Here is a 22,849-nt window from a genome sequence, read left to right as displayed (position 1 = left end):
AGAAGTGAAAGGAGGATTCTGGGAGTTGTAGTTTCAGAACAGCTGGAGTGCCAGAGGTTGCTGATCCCTACTATTGGTTGGCTTACTTTGTGACAAATTTTTGCTCCAGAATTGCGCTGAAAGTTTGGTGCAAAGTGATGCATGTAAGGGTACTTTCACACTTGCGGCATGGCGGATCCGACAGGCTGTTCACCCTGTCGGATCCGTCCTTCCGCTGTTTCGCCGCTCCGTCCCCATTAACTATATTGGGGACGGGGTGGCGCTCCGGCACAGTATGGAAGTGCACGGCGAAAGGCCGCCGGACTAAAAGTGAGAGGGCATCGTTATTTGTCATCCTCATGTGGGTATTATAGAATTAGGCTACTTTCTCACTTGCGGCAGCGTGATCCGGCGGGCAGTTCTGTCGTCCGGAACTGCCCGCCGGATCCGCCACTGACTGAAAGCATTTGTGAGACGGATCCGGATGCGGATCCGTCTCACAAATGCATTGCAAGGACGGATCCGTCTCTCCGCTTGTCATGCGGACAGACGGATCCGTCTTGTATCTTTTTTCACATTTTTACCAGGCTGCGCATGCGCAAACTGGAAGGACGGATCCGGCATTCCGGTATTTTGAATGCCGAATCCGGCACTAATACATTCCTATGGGAAAAAATTCCGGATACGGCATTCAGGCAAGTCTTCAGTTTTTTTCGCCGGAGATAAAACCGTAGCATGCTGCGGTTTTATCTTTTGCCTGATCAGTCAAAACAACTGAACTAAAGACATCCTGAACGGATTACTCTCCATTCAGAATATATTGGGATATGCCTGATCAGTTCTTTTCCGGTACTGAACCCCTAGGACGGAACTCTATGCAGGAAAAGAAAAACGCTAGTGTGAAAGTACCCTTAGCCTCTTAGGCTATGTTCACACACTGCAGATTTAAACATCTGTAACAGATCTGCCATTAGGAACCGCACCTCTGCCTTCATGGCATCTGGCAGCAGTTTTCTAGGATAAATCAGGGGTGGCCCTGTAAGAGTTAACAGCCCAGCCACGCTTTTTTTCCGCATTGGCCAAGACGTTAAAATATTTAAACTTGGGAGAGAAGCCAAAGAGTCTGGAGTCTGAAGGGAAGGCGGCCTCGCCCTCCTCCGCCCGACTTGAGCTCATCCTTAAAGCCGCCGGCTGCAGCCAGGGAGTGGGACGCTGCTGGCCGCCGTCACCTCTGGCGATGATAGTGTTAAACGTCCCGCCGCCAGCCACGGCGCTTATTAACCCTCCCCTGCCCGGAGCTCTGGGCTTTCATTGCAGCAAATGACAGGTTGTGGGTCTGTAATTGCGTCTTCTGAAGTAACCGGAGCCCCCTCCTCCCAGTAATGAATGGGCACCCCGGGAAGGCAGGAAGTTGTAATGAAGCCCTCTGTCTTCTAGATGCTCCCGTCCCTCCCAGAGCTCCGGGAAAGGGAGGAAGTGCGGGGCCGTGTGGTCCATGACAGGACGTAACGCGGTGTGACAGGGATGCTGCTGCCCGCTGCCTTCAGGTGACGATGAGGACGGGCGGCTACCGGCAGAGGATTACACCGCCCGATTAACCTTGTGGAGAGGGCGAGGCAGCCCGTCCCCGCCGCCCCTCTCTGGGCTTGTCCTGCCCTGCCCGGACTGCAGAGAATGCGCAGGCTGCCTTGTGAGCGGGGGTGACAGCCGAGGACGGCGCTGTGTGACAATGGCGGGGAGCCACTGAGTGCGGTAGGTAAGTCCTCCTCCGGGCACTCTCTAGTAGCCACGAGGCTCCTCAGACTTCTGTATGATTCCGGTGGCAGAGCTTTCTCCCCAGCACCCCATTGCCCTGGCGAACACTACAGTCACAGTATGTCCTATGTTTTCCTGTCAAGATATGTCACACAGTTATGTCACCTTTCTTTTCATTAACGATGTCACGCAATTGTCACCCATTTTCCAGTTACAGTATGTCACACAGTGTCACCTGTTTGTCACGCCACCAGGGCCGGTGCAAGGATTTTTGCCAACACAAGCAAAGTTACATTTCTCCTCTCTGTGGTCCTGGTATCTTCTCTCTGCTTCAGACAATGGCTGGTTTAAGGACCATATTTTTCGCCTTCTAAGACACACCTAGGTTTTAGAGGAGGATAATAAGAAAAAAATATTTTTCATACACCTCAGTAGACCACTGACCCCCTTTATCCCTCAGCTACGCCCAATGACCCCAATTTATCAGACCTCAATCGAACCTGTCAGACTCATCCCCAGCCAGCCACCTTCTCCATCTACCCCCATGTCACTTTCTCCCTCCATGTCCATTTTTCCCTCCAGGTGGCCCTACCCGTTGTCGCCTTATGTAGCACGCCTGCACGCCACACAGTTATGTCTTCTATTTTTCTGTCAGATATGCCACACAATTATGTCTCCTAATTTCCAGTTATGTTATGTCACACACAGTGTCACCTGTCTTTCTACTCACGATATGGCACACAATTATGTCACTCATTTTTTCCATTTGCAGTATGTCACACAGTGTCACCTGTTTTTTGTCACTATATGGCACACAATTATGTCACCCATTTTTCCAGTTACAGTATGTCGCCTGTTTTTCCAGTCCGGACATGACACAGTTATGTGCCCAGTTTTTTTTTTTTTTCAGTCACAATATGCCACACAGCTTTGTCACCTATTATGCCAGTCCCAATATGTCAAAGTTATGGCACCCATTTTTCCCATTACGGTATGTCATACACTGTCACCTGTTTTTCCAGTCACCATATGTCACACAGTTATGTCACCTGTTTTTCCAGTGAAGATATGCCGCACAATCATGTCACCTGTTGTCGCAGTCACAATGTTGGTCATAATGTCACAATTACAACCATGTGTTGTGTATGGATCCTGTGATGCTGGACTGTCTTCTGCTTTAGTTTTCCACATAATGCCACATGCTCACAGTAATGCGTCACCTTCATCGGGACACATTTATCAAATGGCGCTGGGTATCAAGTTTGATCGGTCTGTGCAGATTCTGGTGCACACGGACACAAAATACTGCAGAGGCTGACACTGCCATGTGTTACTGCATGGTGTGTACTGTACTGTACAGAATGGGTGGGCTTTACACCGCAGCTATACACGCGTCATATAGGGGGTCGGCTCAGTATGTGGTGTGTGTGTGTGTGTATAATATATATATTATAGATCAGGGATAGCAGTCATTGCCTTCTGTGTATTAAAGGGAGTCTATCAGCAGCTTCGACCCTCAGAACTGCTGACAGTACTATATAGTTGACAGGGACTAGTGTGAGCATACCAGATTGCATGGCCAAGAAATACACCTTTTAATCCCCCAGTGCCACGGAGGCGGTCCCTTCCTGTTCAGTGCCGTCAGCTCTGTGCACCTGGGTGATGTAGCTTCCAATCAATAGGGATTAAAGGGGTTATCCAAAAGCTAGACATAAATCCCATAGTGGTCACCCAGCGGTACCCGTGCTGGGTTCAGTATGTAACGCTCCCGGACCAGCTCTTCCTCTCCCTGCTGTGCTGAGATCAACATCCGTCAATGGTGGGGACACATGACCTCTGCAGCCAATTACAGGCCACAGCGTTGGACTGCTCACCCTTTGTCACATGACCAGTTGTTGTGCAGGTCACCTCTGCAGCCTGTTATTGACTGTAGCGGTCCCATGTCCCCTTCGATTACGGATGTTCATCTCGGCACAGCATGAGCGTTCCACACCAAACCCAGAGATGGGGACCAGGTAAGTAATCCCCACCGCTGGACGACCACTCTGGGATTGCTGTCGAGCTCTTGGATAACCCCTTTTAAGGCTGGGTTCACACCTGAGCGTTTTACAGCGCGTTCCTACGCGCTGTAAAACGCTCAACAAGGAGAAAACAATGATTCCCTATGGGAATGGTTCTCACCTGGGCGTTTTACAGCGCGTACGATCGCGATGTAAAACGCCCGACGCCCCAAGAAGTACATGAGCTTCTTTGGGGCGTCTTGTCGCGTGTTCCCGTACATAGACTTTCGGGAACGCGCGACAATGGGCGTTCGCTTGTCTCTGTATGCGCTATTGCAAACGCCGGTACAATCGCGCATACAGAGCGCTCCTTTCAGAACGCTCAGGTCTGAACCGAGCGTAAAAGTTGGGGTGCTTAGGGTACCTGCACACATTGTGTATTTGTATGCAGAAAATTCGCATAAAAAAAAACCCACATAACAACCACACATAAATTTGCATCATTTATAGCGGGTTTTGTGTGTGTGTGTTGTTTTGGTGCAGTCTATGGGGAAAAGCACTACATAGAAGGTGCGGTATCACACAAACAAGTGACGTGCTGCGGATTAGTCTCCACATGTATGGAATACGCAGTGTGTACACAAGATTTGGTAAATCTGCTTCACTTTGCTGGTGCTGTTTCTGCACAAAATTCTATGAAAAACCGCACAAAATCTGCAATGTGTGTACATACCCTTCCACTGCGCCTCCCATTATCCAGAACCATACGCACTGGGGGTCATTTATCATGATTCCTGATGCCAGTTTTAGGCATAAAAGAGCCACATGGCCCCATTTTGCAACTTTTTAAACGCCTGTGTGCCTAAATTTAGGAGCATGCAGCATTTTGAAGCCACCCTCAACACTGGGGAGTGCCGGGGGCATGGAGGAGGCTGGACCATTGGTGCCGACCAATTCTCAGACTTTTACGCCAGGTTCTTGGTGTAAATGATGATTGAAATCTACTCCAGTCAGGGCCTAGAGGTGATATCCATCTAGGCACAGGGACTGTCAGAGGATGCACCTCATTTTTAATAAAGCCTGTGCCCCGTCCTACGGCAGTGCAATGCGTAAAATGCCAGTCTTTGATAGATGACCCCCACTGTCTTTGGACCTTAATTATAATGTGCTGATGGTTAAATAAAGCATTCACCGCTCTGACAATGACCCCGTGATATATTGTGTGTTCTCTGTGTAGGTCAGCTCACTGAAGGGTGGATTGAGAAGAAATGGCAGACCAGAGCCAAATCCAGTCATCTGCTTCCAAAAGCATCCGACCGTTCCGCTCCAGTGAGGAGTATCTGGAGGCCATGAAGGAGGACCTCACTGACTGGCTCAATATGCTATATGACTTAGACATGGAAGCCACCACCTTCCTCGAGGCTTTGGAGACTGGCTACACATTATGTCAGCATGCTAACAACCTGAACCGATTGGCTCGAGATTTTAAAGTACAGTATCCAGATGCTGCCGCTACCATGCGGCTACCAAATAAGGAGGTGACCTTCCAGGTTAAAGGTGCAGTTCCCAGCTCATTCATTGCCAGGGACAATGTGTCGAACTTCATTGGCTGGTGCCGGAAGGAACTTGGTATACCAGAGGTGCTCATGTTTGAGACCAATGACCTGGTGTTGAGGAAGGGGGAGAAGAGCTTTGTATTGTGCTTGCTTGAGGTCGCCCGGCGAGGTGCACGCTTTGGCATGCCCGCACCAATTCTCATTCAGATGGAAGAAGAAATTGAAGAAGAACTTAGCCGGGGCAGGCCCAACGCTGATCAGAAAGGATACCCACGGCCTCAGATGCCTGCCAGGCCTCCTCGTACTTTATGTGATCTCAAGAACTTGGATGAATTGGTAAGCTCACATCTGAAAGGGCAAAGTAGGTGCTCCAGGCGTTGGGCCAGTGTACCCATGTACGTTTTTTTTTTTTTGTTTTTTTTTTTACCATATAGAACGGTGTAAACAATTGTAGGCACAGGCATCCAGTAAAAAATTTGTACGCTGCATTATGTGGTTTTTAACACTGTAGCCCATGGGCAACATATGTATGGTATGCCTTTATGCCAGCATTAGTTGGAGTTATACATTAGGTATCCTTTGTATACTGTTGACATATACTTGTATAGGGAAATAGAAGCATCTTGTTTCTAGCTTGGGTTGAATTTGATAAATGGGGCAACCCTTGCGGTTGTCCATTATCCTCCAGCATTTATCTCTGTCAGGGCTGGAGGAATATTGTGAGCCTTGGGTCAATCTGGTTTACAAGGCTCACCAGAGTGCAGAGTGGCTTCAAAGAGTGTCTCTTTCTCTGGAGGACCCAACACGTCTGTGCACCATGTTGATGACCCATTAAAGGGGTTATCCTGGAATTTAAATTAATGACCTTGTCACGATACCAAAATTTTGATTCGGTTTCAATACTATGAAAAAGTATTGCGATACCACGCGAAAAAAAAAAAAACGTGATATTTAAAAAAAATATATATTTTAAGAGTTTGGACGTGGCGATATGTAATATGTTTATTTAATATGTAAAATTAGGAAAGGGGGTGATTTATACTTAATATTTTTATTTATTTTTTGCAGTAGGAAGCTTACAATGGCAGCCAGGGCTTCAGTAACTTCCTGACTGCCACGGTAACCAATCGGAGGCCCGCGATTACACTGCTGTGGCTCCGATCGGAACTGCCACTGCACCACCAATGATTTAAAGGGGTTGTCCGGGATTGGGGACATGGGTCTACATGTACAATGGTCCCCTAAATATTACATTCATGCCTGTCCTTCCCTTACCAGACATTTCTGATGGCCCTTTTTCACTTCACAAATTTTCAGCCGGAAGTGCAGTTTCTATCACAGTCAGTGACGTACCGGGTCCCTTTCTGCATAGCGAAGCCTCTCCTTCCGCTTCACAAGGAGCCCAGTGACGTCACCGTCAGCCTCTAATTATTCCAAGCGCATGGAGGGGCAGTAACTATGCGGCAACAGAAGCGCTAAGCCACGCCCCTCGCCGAGCAGGGCGCATTCTTAGTAAGGAAGGAGGCGTTTAGCTGCGCTGGGACCCAGAAAGCATTGAGGCAGGAAGTTACCGGACACATAAACAGAAAGGTAAACAATCAGTGGGGGACTGTAGGAGCCCTGCTGAAGTGTAAAAATACCTAAAAACATCTGGGGGGACATTCAAACCGCTATTAATAGTGATTTAACTGGTTTAAAAAAAAATCTTGATCCCGGACAACCCCTTTAATACTGGGAGGGTTGGGGACACACACCGCCACCAATGAAGATAACTAACATTTAATACAAATGCAGGAGGCGGGTGTCGGTGGCAGAATCACATAGTCAGCAATGACCTCTATGACAGGGAGGTGCGATCAGGTAAAGGGCAAATCCTGGTATCAAATCAATACCGGTACAAAAGTATTGATAATTCGATACCTGGTGCAAACCTATCATCGATATCAGATCAGTGGAGTTGAGACCCCTGCCGATCAGCTGTTAGAAGGGGCTGGCACTCTGTGAGCGCTGCAGCCTCTTCCTCGGCCGTGTGACGTAACGGTCATCGGTCACATGGCCTAGTTGCAGCTCAGCTCCATTGAAGTAAAAGGTTCTGAGCTGCAATACCAAGTTAGGACTTGCAGTGTACTTTTGTCGTATTCACTCGGAAAGCTCCCAGTGTATTTGTCAGGCATATCCGTAGCCTTTTTCCTGTATAGAATAGCATAGTCGGCTATACTATTCTATGCAGTTACACATTAGCGGTATACATTTTAAACTCAAACCATGTACAGTGTGAATGCAGTTTTATTCAGTAGCTATGGGAGGCTTTAGCTCATCCTCAAACAGCTGCTTTTATATAGTCATAATGTGCGTCTACTCACTTTTATACCTCGCTGATTATAGGATCAGGTATCGCGTAGAAAGGCTTGAGGATGTGTAACGTCCACTGACGCCTATGACGGTAGAATTACCGGCTGATCCAGCAAGTCGTAAAGTGAAATAATAATCTTTATTTATATAGCACCAACCTATTATGCAGCACTGTGCAATCAGGGAGTCATAAATAACATAGCAACAGACAGGCTTACAATCTGAGGAGATGGGGGTGACACAGAAGGTAACAAGTGCTTGATTTGTACAATGGTCCGGCCATCTTAACACAATAGGGGAGTAGATATAAAACTGCATGAGCCAATATCTGGGATGGATACTGATGGATCACATTCAGAAGAATAATTGGGTGAATGAAGAAGGGTTACATTTGAGATAGGCTAACATAAAAAGATGGTTTTTTTAGGGAGCGCCTAAAACTGTGGATGCTGTGGACTAATTGCTTGGGGTGGGGCATTCCAGAGAACTGGTGCAGCTCGGGAGAAGTCTTAGAGATGGGAGTGAGAGGTCATAAGTCATGTGGTGTGGAATTGGGAGGTGCTGGGGAGCATCCCGCATGTATGTAAGGCAGTGCGGCTAGTGAGTCTTTTTACCGTTCTAGGAGCAATAAGTCCCTTTCCCCGAGGAACCTTATTATATAGGTTCCAGCGTCTGCCAGGATACTGCTGTCTTCATCCAGTCGGATCAGTTTAGGCTTAGTAATTTCTATTAATATCCAGCATGTACGTCCTCCCGGCGTAGGATTTGTCAGCTATTAGCATTAATTGCCATTGTGCTACAGATCAGTGAATGTAATTATAGTTTTCTGATCAGCCGCCGCCTGTGTGAAGGAAGTGGTGTAATGACTTGTTTTCCTGTCACTACTTTTTTCTTGGGGAGACTTTCCCTAATGTTTGTATATCTCCAAGGTGATTGAGACGTCCTAACCTCATATCCGGTAAAATAGAAGTGGATATTTATATGGCTGAGTGAGTCATTTCTCTTCTGTGCATACACCACTGAAAAGCCCATTGTGTGCTGCCCATCTGAGGTAATGCTGCTTATTCTAATGAGGAGGCTTCTCTGAGTAACATGGATAAATCATATCCTGAGAAGTTCCCTTTAGGGCTCATGCACACTAACATATTTTCTTTCTGTGTCCGTTCCGTATTTGTTTTTGCGGACCGTATGCGGAACCATTCATTTCAATGGGACCACAAAAAACGGACGTTACTCCGTGTGCATTCCGTTTCCATATGTCCGTTCCGCAAAAAAATAGAACATGTCTTATTAATGTCCGCATTACGGATAAGGATAGTACTGTTCTATTAGGGGGGAGCTGTTCCGTTCCGCAAAATACATACGGTCGTGTGCATGAGCCCTAAAACTGCGTTCAGTGGACAGGTATAAACCAGCATGAGATCTCAGGAGCACACTGGGATTACATGTATTCTACACAGCTGTATAAATGGCTGCCTCCAAGGGCTCATTTATCCTCTTCTACGTCAGTTTTCTGGTGGCAAAGAAGACTGAAATCTACGGTAGCTCTGAGCTGCCATAGATTTCAGCCTAGGCACAAGGACTTTGAGAGGATGAACTTGCGCCTCCTCATAAATGATCTGATAAATTCTCATTATTTTATAGTCTCTTATTCGGCTCTGTTTTGCTCCACAGGTTCGGGAGATACTTGGCTGCTGCCGTTGTCCTTCACAGTTTCCAATGATAAAAGTGTCAGAAGGAAAATATCAAGTTGGAGACAGTAACACCCTCATCTTTGTGCGGGTATTTACTACTTTTTGATGTATTCTTCCTTAAAAACATGCACATCTAGACTACAGCCTAAAATGGTGTTAAATTGGTTCATATTCCTATTATTTGCTTTTACTTTCCGTGCAAGTAATTCATCATAAATTACATAACTCGCAGTTATTCGCTTGTCCTTAGTGTTGTTGGTCAACTATGTCCTCCAACCCTCCCATACACATGCATGATCTGTTCTGCCAAGTATGCAAGTGTTCTAAATGGGGGGGGGGGGGAGCAGAGTAAGCGGCTGCCAGAAACCTCTGAGGACAAAGGATTGTGTACATTGAATTTCAACATGCCCAATCTTTCTTTTACCCCCATACATTGCCTGAATGGATGTTCAAAACACGTGGTTTGGCCGCCCTTAGTTTTAATTGTATGGTCACATTTATTTTATAAAGGTAGGCCCTGAGAATGCCTCCTCATCCTATATGGACACTGTCCTCAGATTTGTCTAGTTTATGACTAGGTGTGCGTCTAGTCATAAATTAGGTGCATCTCTGTGGCAGTCCTTGCGCCTGACAGGGGCATAAATGTTAGTAAATTTGCTGGGGCTGATGTCATGGCCCCTGCCATGCATCGCCCAACTGGCAGACATGGCATTAAACCAGCAGCGCTACAAAGTATCGTCACTCGACTGGTTAAAAAAGGGGACTTGTAATGATTTCACGCCTAAAATAGTCACAAGTTCCTTAGTGAACGTGCCCCATTGTTTTTTATAAGACAACCCCTTTAAAATTTGGATCAGGCATTCGTGACTGGTGACGTCATCAGAATCATGGTGTATTATAAAAATTTCTCGCCCAGTTTCCTTGGGGGACACAGAAGACCTTGGGTATAGCTATGTCCTCTAGGAGGCGTGACACTAAGAAAAAACTGTTAAGCCCCTCCTCCACAGCTATACCCTCAGCCTGGAGAGAAAGGCTGCCAGTTTTTGCTTAGTGTCCAAGGAGGCAAGACACTCCCTGCTCTGCAGGGCTGTTTTTCTCCTTGTTTAAATTTTGATTTTTACCTTTTTCTTTCTTTTTTTGTTCCAGACAATCAGGGACAACAGAGTCGCACTAGACCTCTCTGTTTCTCCCGGGGTCGAGCTGCGCCAGTGCCGGTCATCCGCACTGCTGCCTCCCCCACAGAAGGCAAGGTGGACCAGGGCAGCCCAGCTCCCCTGCATCCCGCCAGCGCAAGGGTCGCCCGCACGCCAAGCCCCTCTTCCAGCGTCCTGCCACTACGGTGCCAGTAGCTGAAGGGGCGACCCTGCTGGAACGGACCGAGGGTGAAGACGGCTATGGTGAGAGAGTGGCTTCTCCAGCCCTACGACCCTCTCCCCCCACCCCGGTCTCCTGCGTGACTGACCCCCATACTGGTAGCCTATCAAGCAGAGTGGCTATTGGACCTAGGCTGGTCCTAGGCTGGTCCCTGGGGTGTCGCAAGGCGGCAATCTGCTACAGCACTCACCCATTCCTCCATAGATCATAAGCTGGCTGCAGGATGGAGGTCCGCGCAAAGAGGGGGCGCTTGCCGGTGCGCTGCTCAGGGCGCCGCAAAAAAAAATTTAGTCCTTCGCGGCCCGCTGGGCCGCACCATCCGGTGCTCCTTCCCGGGCGCCTGACTCTTCCTGGCCGCGGGGTGGGCTCCCGCGGCCGGCGTTACATGTGCGAGCTATGCTCCAACTAGGTCCGGCCGACCATCGGTCCGGTCGGCCGGACGCCGCAAATTTCGGCCCAGGCATCGCGCCTGCTGGGCCGCACCTCACGCTCCTCTCGGGTCCCTGATTCTTCCGGCCGCGGGGTGGGCACCCGCGGCCGGCATTGGCTAGAGCTGTGCTCCAACAGGCCCCGGCCGGCCGTCGGTGCATTCCGGCCGGCCGGGCGCTGCATAGTTTGTTTAGGCTTCGCGGCCTGCTGGCCGCAATTCCGGCGCTCGGGGTGGGCACCCGCGACCGGTATGGGGGCTCCGGCGGCCGGTATGTGGGCACCCGCGGCTGGCTTAGGCCCGGCCGGTACTTTAAATGCTTGCGGCCCCGGTCGTCCGGGCGCCGCTAAAATTTAGGCCCCGGCTTTACGGCCTACTAGGCCGCAAATTCAGGCCTCTGTGGGGGGGGCGGGAACTCTCCAGGCGCGAATTCTTCCCGCCTGGAGGTTCCCCCGCCCCCAAGAGTTCGCAGCGCGCCCCCCAGCCCAGGTGCCTGTTAACCCTTTGGGTACTGGCCGGCTCCTGATGGGCCTGTACGGCCTGTGCCCCTGTATGGTGGCCCCCCTTTCTGCCTCAGGGAGGCTGTAATATTAATAAAAATAAATTAAATAAATAATAATAATAAAAAAAATAAAAATAAAAAAAATGAAAAAATTATAATTTTGTTTTAAATAACTGGGCTTGTGGGCTGCGCAGGATGAGGCAGCCTCATCATTCGGTATGCTGTCTGTAGGCATGCCCCCCTCTCTTAGGCGGTGTGTCGCGCTCCCCGGCTGCGGCGCTGGCCAGGGCATGTTCCCCCTCCCAGGCGTTTTCTTGCCCTCTCCCGGGATACGGCACTGGCCAAGCGCATGCAAAATTTCTGCCCAGAATTCGTCACCCAGTTCTGGTGGCTGCAGGTGCATGGCCCTCCTTCCTAGGCGGAATACTGCACTCTCTGGCTGCAGCCTGGCCGTGTGCATGACCCCCCTTTTCTAGGCGGACTGCTGCACTCTCACCGGCTGCGGTGCTGGCCATGTGCACGACCCCCTTCCACAGGTTGCACTCACTGGATTCGCTGCCGGCCATGTGCATGAACCCCTTCATAGGCGGAATACTGCACTCTCACCGGTTACGGTGCTGGCCATGTGCATGAACCCCTTCCATAGGAGGTATACTGCACTCTCCCCGGATACGGTGCCGGCCATGTGCACGTTCCCCTTCCTAGGCGGAACACTGGACTCTCACTGGATTCGCTGCCGGCCATGTGCATGAACCCTTCCATAGGCGGAATACTGCACTCTCACCGGATACGGTGCCGGCCATGTGCGTGTACCCCTCCCATGGGAGGTACACTGCACTCTCCACGGATACGGTGCCGGCCATGTGCACGTTCCCCTTCCATAGGCGGAACACTGAACCTCACTGGATCTGTTGCCGGCCATATGCATGACCCCCCCCCCCCCTTCCGTGGGCGGTGTGCCGCACTCTCACTGGTTTCGCTGCTGGCCTTGGACATGTCTCCTTTCCTCAGGCGACATACGTACACTCTCACTGACTGTGTTTGTTCTCTCGCCAGTGCGTTGCTGGCCATGTGCATGGCCCCATCCATGGCGGGGTGCTCGCACGCTCACTGGATGCGATGATGGCCATGTGCATGACCCCCATTTCTGGGCGGAATACTGCACTCGCTGGGTGCGTTGCCGCCCTCTACCTTGGGTGGAATGCTTGCACTCCCATTGGAAGCTGTGCTGGTTATGTGTATGGCCACCCCTTATTCCATGGGCGGCATTTTGCACGCTCACGCGATCCACAGCTGTCCGTGTTTATGCGGTGCTGGACTGGTACACGTCCCCCTTCATTGACGGAGTGGTGCACTCTCACGAAATTCGGTGTTGGGTGGATTTTTGCACAATCACTTAATGATAGAATAACCCTGTGCATGCCCCCTTTCCCTAGGTGTACCTTCCTGCGTTCTGCTGGACATGTGCGGCCATAGGCATGGCCCCCTTCTGGGCGGAATATGGTATGTCCTACTTTTCCGAAGTAGGTACTGGCCTTGGTATCCCCCCTTTTTTTGTGGCGGGCTTCTGCACTCTTGCCGACTGCAGTGTTGGCCAGGTCCATTCCCCCCTTTTCTGGGCGGACTGCTTGCGTTCCATTGCATGCCGTGCTGGTCTTGTGCATGACTGCCTTTCAGGTTGCACTTTGCACTTCCGTTAGTACGGTTGGACTCTGGCTGACTCTTCGCTGAGTGACTATTTTTTTGCAGTGAGCGGACTTTCTTGTGCGCTCTGTCCGTTGTTTGGGCCGGGTGTGCCTTCTCCTCCCATGGGTGGGTTGGCCTTCTCACTGCTTACGGGGCTACTCGTACGTATGCCTCCCGTTCTCCTGCGACATACTTTTTTTCTCTTGAGATACGATGCTTGCAGCAAGCCTTGCGCTATTTCTCTAAAGAGCTCGTTCTGTCCACCTGTGTGAGCCTAAGGTGGTGTTCAACAAACAGCGAATGACTGCCCAATGTATTCAAAGGTATATACCTTATGTATAAGTAGACGAGCTCTACTTGTTCGCTACTGCACCGAGCTGGGTGGTACTCATTCCTTTCGTTGGCCCTTCCGCCCGGGGTGTGTTCGTGGTCCCTAGATACGTACCCATTCGTCCTCCCGCGGCATTGTTTCCCTGCGTTAGTGGTCACATGGTCGAGAGTGCTGCACCTTCATCTGCCAAGCGCACATGTAACAGAGCTGCGTCCCTCGAATTCTGCGTTTTCTCTGGCGGGACTACGGTTCCCTCGCCTACTACCATTTCCTCCTCTTCAGATGCGGTGTGGTATGAGTCCTTCCGGCTGGCGCCCTCAGCGCTTCAGTCTGATCTGTTACCAGGTTCGAGCCGCTCTTCTCGGGAAGGTCACCCAACTTCTCTTGGGTGCTCGCGTACCCAGGTCCGGAGGACCTCCATCTTGGGTTCTTCAGGGTATTCGCCTTCTGCGAGGCGGTGAACCGGGCGTCTCGGTGTAGCGGGGTTCTGCTCTCGAGCTGTCCTATGGCTTCCTTGTTGCCCACCCCTCCTTTCGGTTGGAGGGTGTTATGCCGGCCTCTGTCTCGACTGTCTTTTCTCGCCGGCTCTGTTTGGCTCCCGCTCGGTACAGATCACTCCGATGTGGCTTCTGTCCCGGCCACGCTTCAGAGGCTGTTCCTTCACTGCCCTCCCCTCTGGGGAGAGCATGGTTGTTCATGTGGATGGTTCCGGTGTTCCTTTTGGCCTCGTACTGTCTCCCTTGTTCACACTGGCTGTACTAGCTGTGTGTCTATTTACCGGGTCTGCCGCGTTTTGTCCTCCAGCTGGGTGCAGATTACGTTTTTTCCATTCTCGGCAATGGTTCTGCTATGGACTTACCTTCTCGGTAACTTGGGAGGACTACCATTCGGTCAGGATTGCCCTTGGATCTCCCACACCGGGACTGTAGAACGTCTTCGGTTCTGCCCGTGTTACTGGTCTGCGCCTGATCTCGTTGGGTTTTCGCCCGCTTGCCCAGGCGACTCTAGCGGACTTGTTAGTGTTCGCTCCTGGCCGTGTTTCGTCCAGGATCTGTTGTAGGACTTAGGGTTGTTACCTGGGGTTCTATGGGAAGCTGGGCGTTTTCCCCTCTCTGCCTTTCTTTCTCCATGGTTCTGTCTTTCTCCAGTCCAGCCTGGACCTGGGAATGGGACCCTGTTGCTTCGTGTCGGCGCTGTCCCTCCTCTTTCAGCGTTCCACGGCCCTCTGGGTCTGTCAAGACCTTCTTCCATGGAGCGGCTCTTGGGTTCCTTTTTGTACTGCCCTCCGGTACCGCCCTGGGATCTACATACTGGGTTCTTGGCGCTCCTATCTTTCCTTTGGAGCCGTTACAGTAGTTTTCTCTACTCCTTCTGTCCTGTGCGGTTGTGTTTCCGTAGCCATCGGGTCTCTGACGGGTGCCTGAGTGGCGGTCCTTCTCGTTCCGAGCCTTCTGTCTTTCCCTAGGACTGGGCTGTTCTCCATCCCGTCTCTTCCTTCCTTCTGGAGGTGGTGTTTGTCTTTCAGTTCCGCGAGGCATTCGTCCTCCCCTTCCCGCCCCCGGGAACGGACACTTCACCGTTTGGACGTTGTTTGGGCCTTGCGTTTTTACTTGGAGATCTCCGGCTCTTGTCGACGTTTGGTCTCTTGTGTTTCTAGGAGGTCCGTGCAAGGGTTGCGGCCTCCAGGGTGGCTTTCCTCCGCTTTCTCAGAGTGGCTATTGCTGTGGTTACCGCACCAGGGGCAGGGTTCTGCTTTTGGTGTCACTGTTCATTTTCCAGAGCGGTTGGTGTCCCCTGGGCCGGGGGCATTGGGCTTCGGCCATGCATTTGTGCAAGGCGGTCACTGGTCTTCCTTGCACACCTTACCGTGTTCTACAGGGTGCATACTCGGGCTTCAGCGGATGCTGTCTTGGGCTGCCTGGTCTGCAGGCGGCGGTTTCTTGATGCCTTCGGGTGCTTCGCCTTGGTGTTGTAGTCCCTCCCCTCTTGGACTGCTATTGAACGTCCCAAGGTCTTCTGTGTCCCCCAAGGAAACTGGGCGAGAAAACGAGATTTTTGTATAACTTACCAGTAAAATCTCTTTCTCGCTCTTTCCTTGGGGGACACAGCACCCACCCATTCTTTGTTTTTTCTCTACACGAGTTTCCGAGTTTGTTTTACCCGTTGGGTAGTTGGCTTGTTGGTTCCACTTCTTGGGCTTTGCCTTTTCTCACTACTTGGACACGCAACTGGCAGCCTTTCTCTCCAGGCTGAGGGTATAGCTGTGGAGGAGGGGCTTAACAGTTTTTTCTTAGTGTCACGCCTCCTAGAGGACATAGCTATACCCAAGGTCTTCTGTGTCCCCCAAGGAAAGAGCGAGAAAGAGATTTTACTGGTAAGTTATACAAAATCTCGTTTTCAATCTGTCGAAGAAAATATGATGTTTCGTATGTTGCTTCAGAATTTGTACAGGGTTTGCCGAGGGTTTCAGTATCTGAACTGCAAAGGGTAATTCTGCAAGATAACAGGCAAGGGAAAATCCACAGCATGCCCTGAGAAGCCTCTACAGATCTGCCACGTCTGAATGTAACATTACAGTTTACATTTTCTTCATCGTCATCATTATTATTATTATTATTTTATGTTTTACATTTTTTGACCTGATACACAGGCTTTATATAGAACATAAATGACCATAAGGGTGTGTTCACATCATGTTAGAAAAAGGATACAAAAATACAGCACAACACGTTCTTGTATCCTGCAGAGTCTGGTATAAAAAACATGTACTGTACCTTTTTATTTTTTTTACAATGGTAAAACTATACTTTTTTTTAAATGGAGCTCTATGTTGAACAGATGCCACTGTATGGCATCAGTCTGAAGCATCCATTTAAGGTATACAATTTTTGTATACTCTTAATGGATCGGGAAAACGTGATGTGAACCCAGACCAGGGCTGGAATTACATGGTGGCTTTAGCTGTGGCAAGCATCGCGCCATCAATCATCTCTGTGTAGCAGTGCAGCCTCAAAATATAACGGAAGTAAATGGGGCAACCCCAGAATGGCAAAAAATCCAATGTTGCTGGATTTTTGGAAACGTAGGAGTCATGTTTGCAGCAGCCTGCGAGTTGCGCTGAAACCCCATTTACTTCCATTCTGTTTTTAGGTTGCACTGCTTTGGTCGCCAGCTTTATCTGCACGTAGTTTGTCCTTTTTATTTGCTGCAGGAGCCTGGACTGGCTTTACCTCTGTAGTGAACAGGTTAATGAATTCAGCCTCCCTTCACTGAGTACTGACAATAAGACTGGTGACTGACAAAACGTGTAACATGAGCTGGACTTTGAATAATGTAGGATTGACAAGTCACCCCATCCTCTCGTCTCTTACTTCATCTATTAGTAATACATTTTGCCACCATTCGTACAGGGTTTGATCATCCCGTGTCTGTATATTTAGTATGTCTGGAAATCCTTATTATGGAAACTAAAAATGTGTCTAGCGTTATTGCCGATCAGTTTTCTGGAGTCCCCGTTCTTCTCCGCAGTTCTTGGACTGTCCTTGGCACCTGTAACAAGACTATGGGAAGGAACGTGTCATTTCTCGGCTCGCACACTTTTAATACATGTCTGCAGACTCCAGTGATTTCAGTCAGGGGCGTAACTACCATAGCGGCAGACCATGTGACTGCTATGGGGCCCAGGGCAAGAGGGGGCCCAGTCTTAGTTGGGATTATCTCCTCTTCTGCGGGAGGTGAAAACTTGTTCAGGACTCTACCCTCTAAAGCAGGCATGTCCAAACTGCGGTCCTCCAGCTGTAGCAAAACTACAACTCCCAGCATGCCTGGATAGCTTACAGCTATTAGGGCATGCTGGGAGTTGTAGTTTTGCAACAGCTGGAGGGCCGCAGTTTGGACATGCCTGCTCTAACCCTGGGTTCACACCTGAGCGTTTTACAGCGCGTTCAAACGCGCTGTAAAACGCTCAAGACATGAAATCCAATGCTTCCCTATGGGAATGGTTCACACCTGGGCGTTTTACAGCGCGAACGAAATGCGCTGTAAAACGCCCGACGCTCAAACAAGTACTTGAGCTTCTTTGGGGCGTTTTGACGCGCGTTTGTGGCTATTACAAAAAACGCGCATAAAAACGCGCGTAAAATGCGCGTTTGCGCAACGCTCAGGTGTGAACCCAGGGTTAAGGAACAACTTTTAAGCAAACGAGGCAGTGGAAAAAATGGCCCAAGGGTCATTGAAAAGGGTTTAGACTGAAATCCTTCTGTCCTGTGTGGGGGGTCTGGTTTAATACTTGCTATGGGGCCCTTACTTCTCTATGTATGCCACTGATTTCAGTGGGATCACAGGCAATTCTATGTGTCCGGGTCGTCCTAAAACCAGATGTCAGTGAAATAATGATTGGGCATGCTGGATTCTAATGTCTGCTGAGGCGTTAGCCGCTGGTGGAAGCTTCTGGCAGCAGATTGTCTTCTTCTCTCCTAATGAATAAATGTCCGTCGGAGTGGCTCCGCACCATTGTACAAAGGGCCCTTAGAGTGTGAGAACCGACAGATTTCTGCTTTCTGTCTACTTATCATTTTAATATCATACCAGCAACTCTATTCTGTGCTCCTTTTTTCCTTTTGTCTCTTACTTGTATGCATTCTACATTTAACTGTTTGAGCAGAGAACAACCCCAGCCAGTGATGCCTAGCCGGCCTGGTCATAGGACAGACCTCGTAATCGGGGCAAATACACAAATTATATGGAGCTATTGTGAATGGCTGTAAGCAAAAAACTGCCTCCTAAAGTGGCAGGCAGGGAAAAGGGGAAAAAGCAGATGGACCCTTTCATCCTCTAACCACCAGAGCTGATCAAACTTAGAGGTTGTCACACACAAAAATATTCTACAGTTTTCAAGCCAGCACCTGGACCTGAATACTTATGTAATTAAAAGTGTATTATAGCTGTGGTTATTCAATGGAATCTAACTGTATAGCTGTCCTGCTCGCTGAGACGGAAGCACATGCGCAGTTCCATCCTTCAACTGTCACTATAAAGGACATGCCGCTGAGAAAGTCCATACTCCTAAGCTGCCAGCTTGAAATAAGGGTACTTTCACACTAGCGTTTTTCTTTTCCGGCGCTGAGTTCCGTCCTAGGGGCTCAAATCCGGAAAAGAACTGATCAGTTTTATCCTAATGCATTCTGAATGGAGAGTAATCAGTTCAGGATGCATCAGGATGTCTTCAGTTCAGTCTTTTTGACTGATCAGGCTTTTCAGAAAACCGTAGCATGTTGTATTTTTACCTCCGGCCAAAAACCCTAAACACTTTGACTGAACGCCGGATCAGGCCTTTTTCCCATTGACTTGCATTAACGCCGGATCCGGCGCCGTGTGTTCAGTCAAACCGGATCCGGCTTTTGCATGTTAAACCCGAGAAATGTGAAAAAAAAGTTAGTCCATAAATGGCGGATCCGTTTTTTCCAATGCATTTTTTCATTGTGATCAAAATCCTGATCAGGATTCAAATGTAATCCGTTTTCACACGTTTTTCTGGATCCGGTGGGCAGTTCCAGTGTCAGAATTGAACGCCGGATTTAAACAACGCTAGTGTGAAAGTAGCCTAAGTCTAGCCAAACAATTGGAGAAATGTCTGGGGAGATCTCAAGATTCAAGTGAGGGAGGTACAGGACTGGTACTATATGATGTCTGATTTTCATTTTTTACATTATTTATGAGATAACCCCTTTAATGTATTATCTCTGCCCGAATCAGGGTATGGTGTGTGCCACGTCTGTCAACTAGTTCAGCTTTGGTACAGTCATCCTGATGTAGAAATAGCCTGTCCTAGTTAAAAAGTCAGAGAGAACCCATCACCTCTCCTGACATGTTTTAATAAATGCTTGTATTCTCCAAGAAATAAGAATTCTGGGGCATCTTTTTCTCGGTTTGCATCAAGCTGTTTCTGTGCCAAATGGATATTTCTGAATAAATTGACAGTTAAAGGGGTTGTCTCGCTTCAGTAAGTGGCATTTAGTATGTAAAGAAAGTTAATACAAGGCACTTACTAATGTATTGTGATTGTCCATTTTCCATCCTTTGGCTGAATAAATTTTTCCATCACATTATACACTGCTCGTTTCCATGGTTACAGACCACCCTGCAATCCTTCAGTGGTGGCAGTGCTTGCACACTATAGGAAAAAGCACTGGCCTATGTGCGCTCCCACGGTCCCAGCCACCAGAGAGGCTGATGCTTTTTCCTATAGTATGCAAGCATGACCACTACTGATGGATTGCAGGGTGGTTGTAGCCATGGAAACAAGCAATGTATAATGGATGGAAAAATGAATCCCGCCAGCAAAGGAAGCAATATGGACAATCACAATACATTAGTTAGTGCCTTGTATTAACTTTTTCTCTACATGATAAATGCCACTTGCTGAAGTGAGACAACCCCTTTAATGGGGTTATCAGAGACAAAAAAAGTCCCCCATATGCCCAGGCCCCTCACACTGAATATAATTACATGGCTCCCCGCTCCCTATGACGTTCCTTGTCCCCATACCGCCAATGCTGCTTCTCCCCGTCTGCGGATGAAAACCATCTGGTGTTGGGGGGGAGCAGCCAATGGCAGGTAAGGACGGGGGAGGAGAGCCTCCCTAACATCGCGGGTGATGCTAGGGAGGCTCCCCCCCCCCCCTTCCATCCCCGCCTGCCATTTGCTGCTCCCCCCCCTACATCAGATGTTTTCATCCGCGGACGGGGAGAAGCAGCAACGACAGTGCAGACTAGCAGGTACGTATATTCAGTGCGAGGGGCCCGGCATATGGGGGGATGTTCTCGGATAACCCCTTTAAGTGATACCAGCTGGAAAGTGTCCCTACACTGTTTAGCCCCTCAACTGGTAACATCCAGTTGTCTATTTATGTTTCTAGGAGGAATAACAGAGGAATGGCATAATACAGACATCTTAGAAAAGATGTTCCAGAATTGTTATTTTGTGAGTAGAAATGTTTACTAGCGGACAGGTCCTCTTCACTGGAAGCAGCACATCTGTATGCAATAAATGTGTCCATGTCTTTCAGGTTCTAAGGAATCATGTTATGGTGCGTGTAGGGGGTGGATGGGATACTCTGGAACATTATCTAGACAAGCATGATCCCTGCAGATGCCAGTTTGCTTGTGAGTATGTACATATTGATGCTTGCCATTAATGAGGTTTTCCAGGACTTTCCTACTGATGACCTACCCCTGGCATAGGTCATCATCAATACAGGGGTCTGGCTACGGGAACCCCTGCCAGTCGGCTGTTTTCACTGGCTTGTGATGCTGGAACCAGGCACTCGAACTAAACCTCTCCGGACACTGATTACTGCAGTGCTGCTCCTGTTTCTCTTCAATGGGAGCGCTGCCGCAGGAACCACACCGTGTATGGACCTGTGTGATTCCAGTGCCGCAGTTTCTGAAAACAGATGGTCAGCAGGGAGGCTGGGAGTCAGACCCCTGCTGATCTGATAGAATAAGATCATCAATCACTTTGATGTGAGATATAACTCAATACCTTCTAGGGGATACAGTACAGAAGGTGTGTATATATAATTATATAAATCCAGGTATTATGATTATTTCATAAGACAATATACTTAGTTGTAGAACACTACATTTAGGGTTTAAATGGATGATAAAAAGTACAATTATCCCTCACCAGAAATCACATGCATATTGCAGCGCAGCATTTATGGATTAAAATACACTTCAAGGACTTCAGGCGAGCCTATGGCCGCCGTTCCCGTGTTTTGGACTGTAAATAGCTGTCGGCAAAACACTGGCACTGGCCGTGTGCACCCCATGCTGCAGATATGTACCCATTGACTTGAATGAGTCCGTGATCCGCAAGATACGGCAAAATATAGGACGTGTCCTATCTTTTGCGGTGCAGAGGCATGGACCCGAAAGCCCATGGAAGGGTTTCCATGGGCTTACAATGCGTGCCTCAGCTCCGCAAAAGATGACATAATATCAGTCTCTCATTCTGTGATATAGTTTAGCGCTTATGTTATATTAACCAAACCGAACAACAAAAATACCATGTACTGTGTGCTGAAGGGAGAACTACCAGATCACACAGTAATCTGAATGTCAGCCTCATACTCTAGAAGAAATGTCAGTGGAAACTAAGCTTTACTTTTAAGGGGTTTTCCCACAAAGGTATTAATAATCTATGCAAAGGTGATGGGTTTCATTTGTGGGATAACCCCATTCGTTTTCTGGACTGTTTGACTGTTGGTGAACTGTTAATTGTGATTTTATTCAGTGTCATAATTTGTTAATAAATTGGTCATCTCATTAACTCTCATCCCCATCTACAGCCCATCGAGCTCCAACATCTCGCCCCATAACATTTTCCCCGCAACGTGGAGCTAACCTTCCTCCTACCCGAACTTCCAGCCCCTCCCGGGGACGTTATTCAGAGGGCTTGCCCAGAATTATTAAGAACCCAGAGGCTAACACTCCGCGGCGATCCATTCCGGGCCCAGTGTCCTCTCTGAACAGCACCTCCAAGACAACGTTGCCTCAGAAGGAGCTCCCAGGAATGCCCGGAATTAACTCCTTCAGGTATGTGGCATTACTCTTTCGCTTGCCATTCATTGTGCAAATTTGAGCAATAGTGAATGCTGCCCATTAAATGTAATTACCATGGTTAAATTCCAAGAAACAAAGAAAGGTGAACTTTGATCGTCAGGTTTACAGTAAGATGTGAACTCACCCAGCTATGTGACATGAATATTGATATGTGGCTTGGGACATCTGGAGTATTGAGGTTATTCAGTCTAGATAAGCTTAGCATTTGGCAGGCCATCAACACTAGGTAAGCAGATATAAATGGAACATGTCCAGTTGTCATGGCAAAAGGCATACTGCCTGGTAGGGTTGATTCTGCAGATTAAAATACCTGTCTTGTGAAAATCAATTGCAGTGTTCCTAGAGACCTTTTTTATTTTTTTAATCTTTTCTTTGAATAGCTGTAACCAATTTTCACAAGATGCCTATCTTTTTAATCGGCAGAATCAACCCTACCAGGGGAAGATCTTGCTGATGAGTGCTGCTTAAAGGGAATCTTTAACTTACTTTATGGTGTCCTAAGTCCCCTACCGCTGATTGCTATAGATAGAAAATATGTTGATCAGAAAGGGAGGAGGAACCTCATGACT

The 22,849-nt window shown here is 48.7% G+C and overlaps 1 protein-coding gene across 2 annotated transcripts in view; it reads left to right on the top strand.

Annotated features, from left to right (window-relative positions):
* Positions 1 to 1,197: 1,197 nt before the first annotated feature.
* The window catches only part of LOC122924322 (GAS2-like protein 1), a 42,241-nt gene continuing 20,589 nt past the window's right edge, over positions 1,198 to 22,849 (top strand). The window contains exons 1-5 of one of the 2 annotated variants that reach the window (XM_044275289.1): positions 1,198 to 1,731; positions 4,972 to 5,626; positions 9,317 to 9,424; positions 20,723 to 20,819; positions 22,007 to 22,253. In XM_044275289.1, the coding sequence (XP_044131224.1) occupies positions 5,003 to 5,626; positions 9,317 to 9,424; positions 20,723 to 20,819; positions 22,007 to 22,253 (1,076 nt within the window). In that variant the 5' untranslated portion in view covers positions 1,198 to 1,731; positions 4,972 to 5,002. Of the gene's footprint in view, positions 1,736 to 4,971; positions 5,627 to 9,316; positions 9,425 to 20,722; positions 20,820 to 22,006; positions 22,254 to 22,849 lie in introns of both variants that reach the window. The other variant, XM_044275290.1, reaches the window with a different exon arrangement.

The sequence above is a fragment of the Bufo gargarizans genome, chromosome 1 (genome assembly GCF_014858855.1).
Source record: "Bufo gargarizans isolate SCDJY-AF-19 chromosome 1, ASM1485885v1, whole genome shotgun sequence".
NCBI classification, from domain to species: domain Eukaryota; kingdom Metazoa; phylum Chordata; class Amphibia; order Anura; family Bufonidae; genus Bufo; species Bufo gargarizans.
Note: the sequence above shows the minus strand (reverse complement) of the source record. Positions and strands in the feature narration are given on the sequence as shown.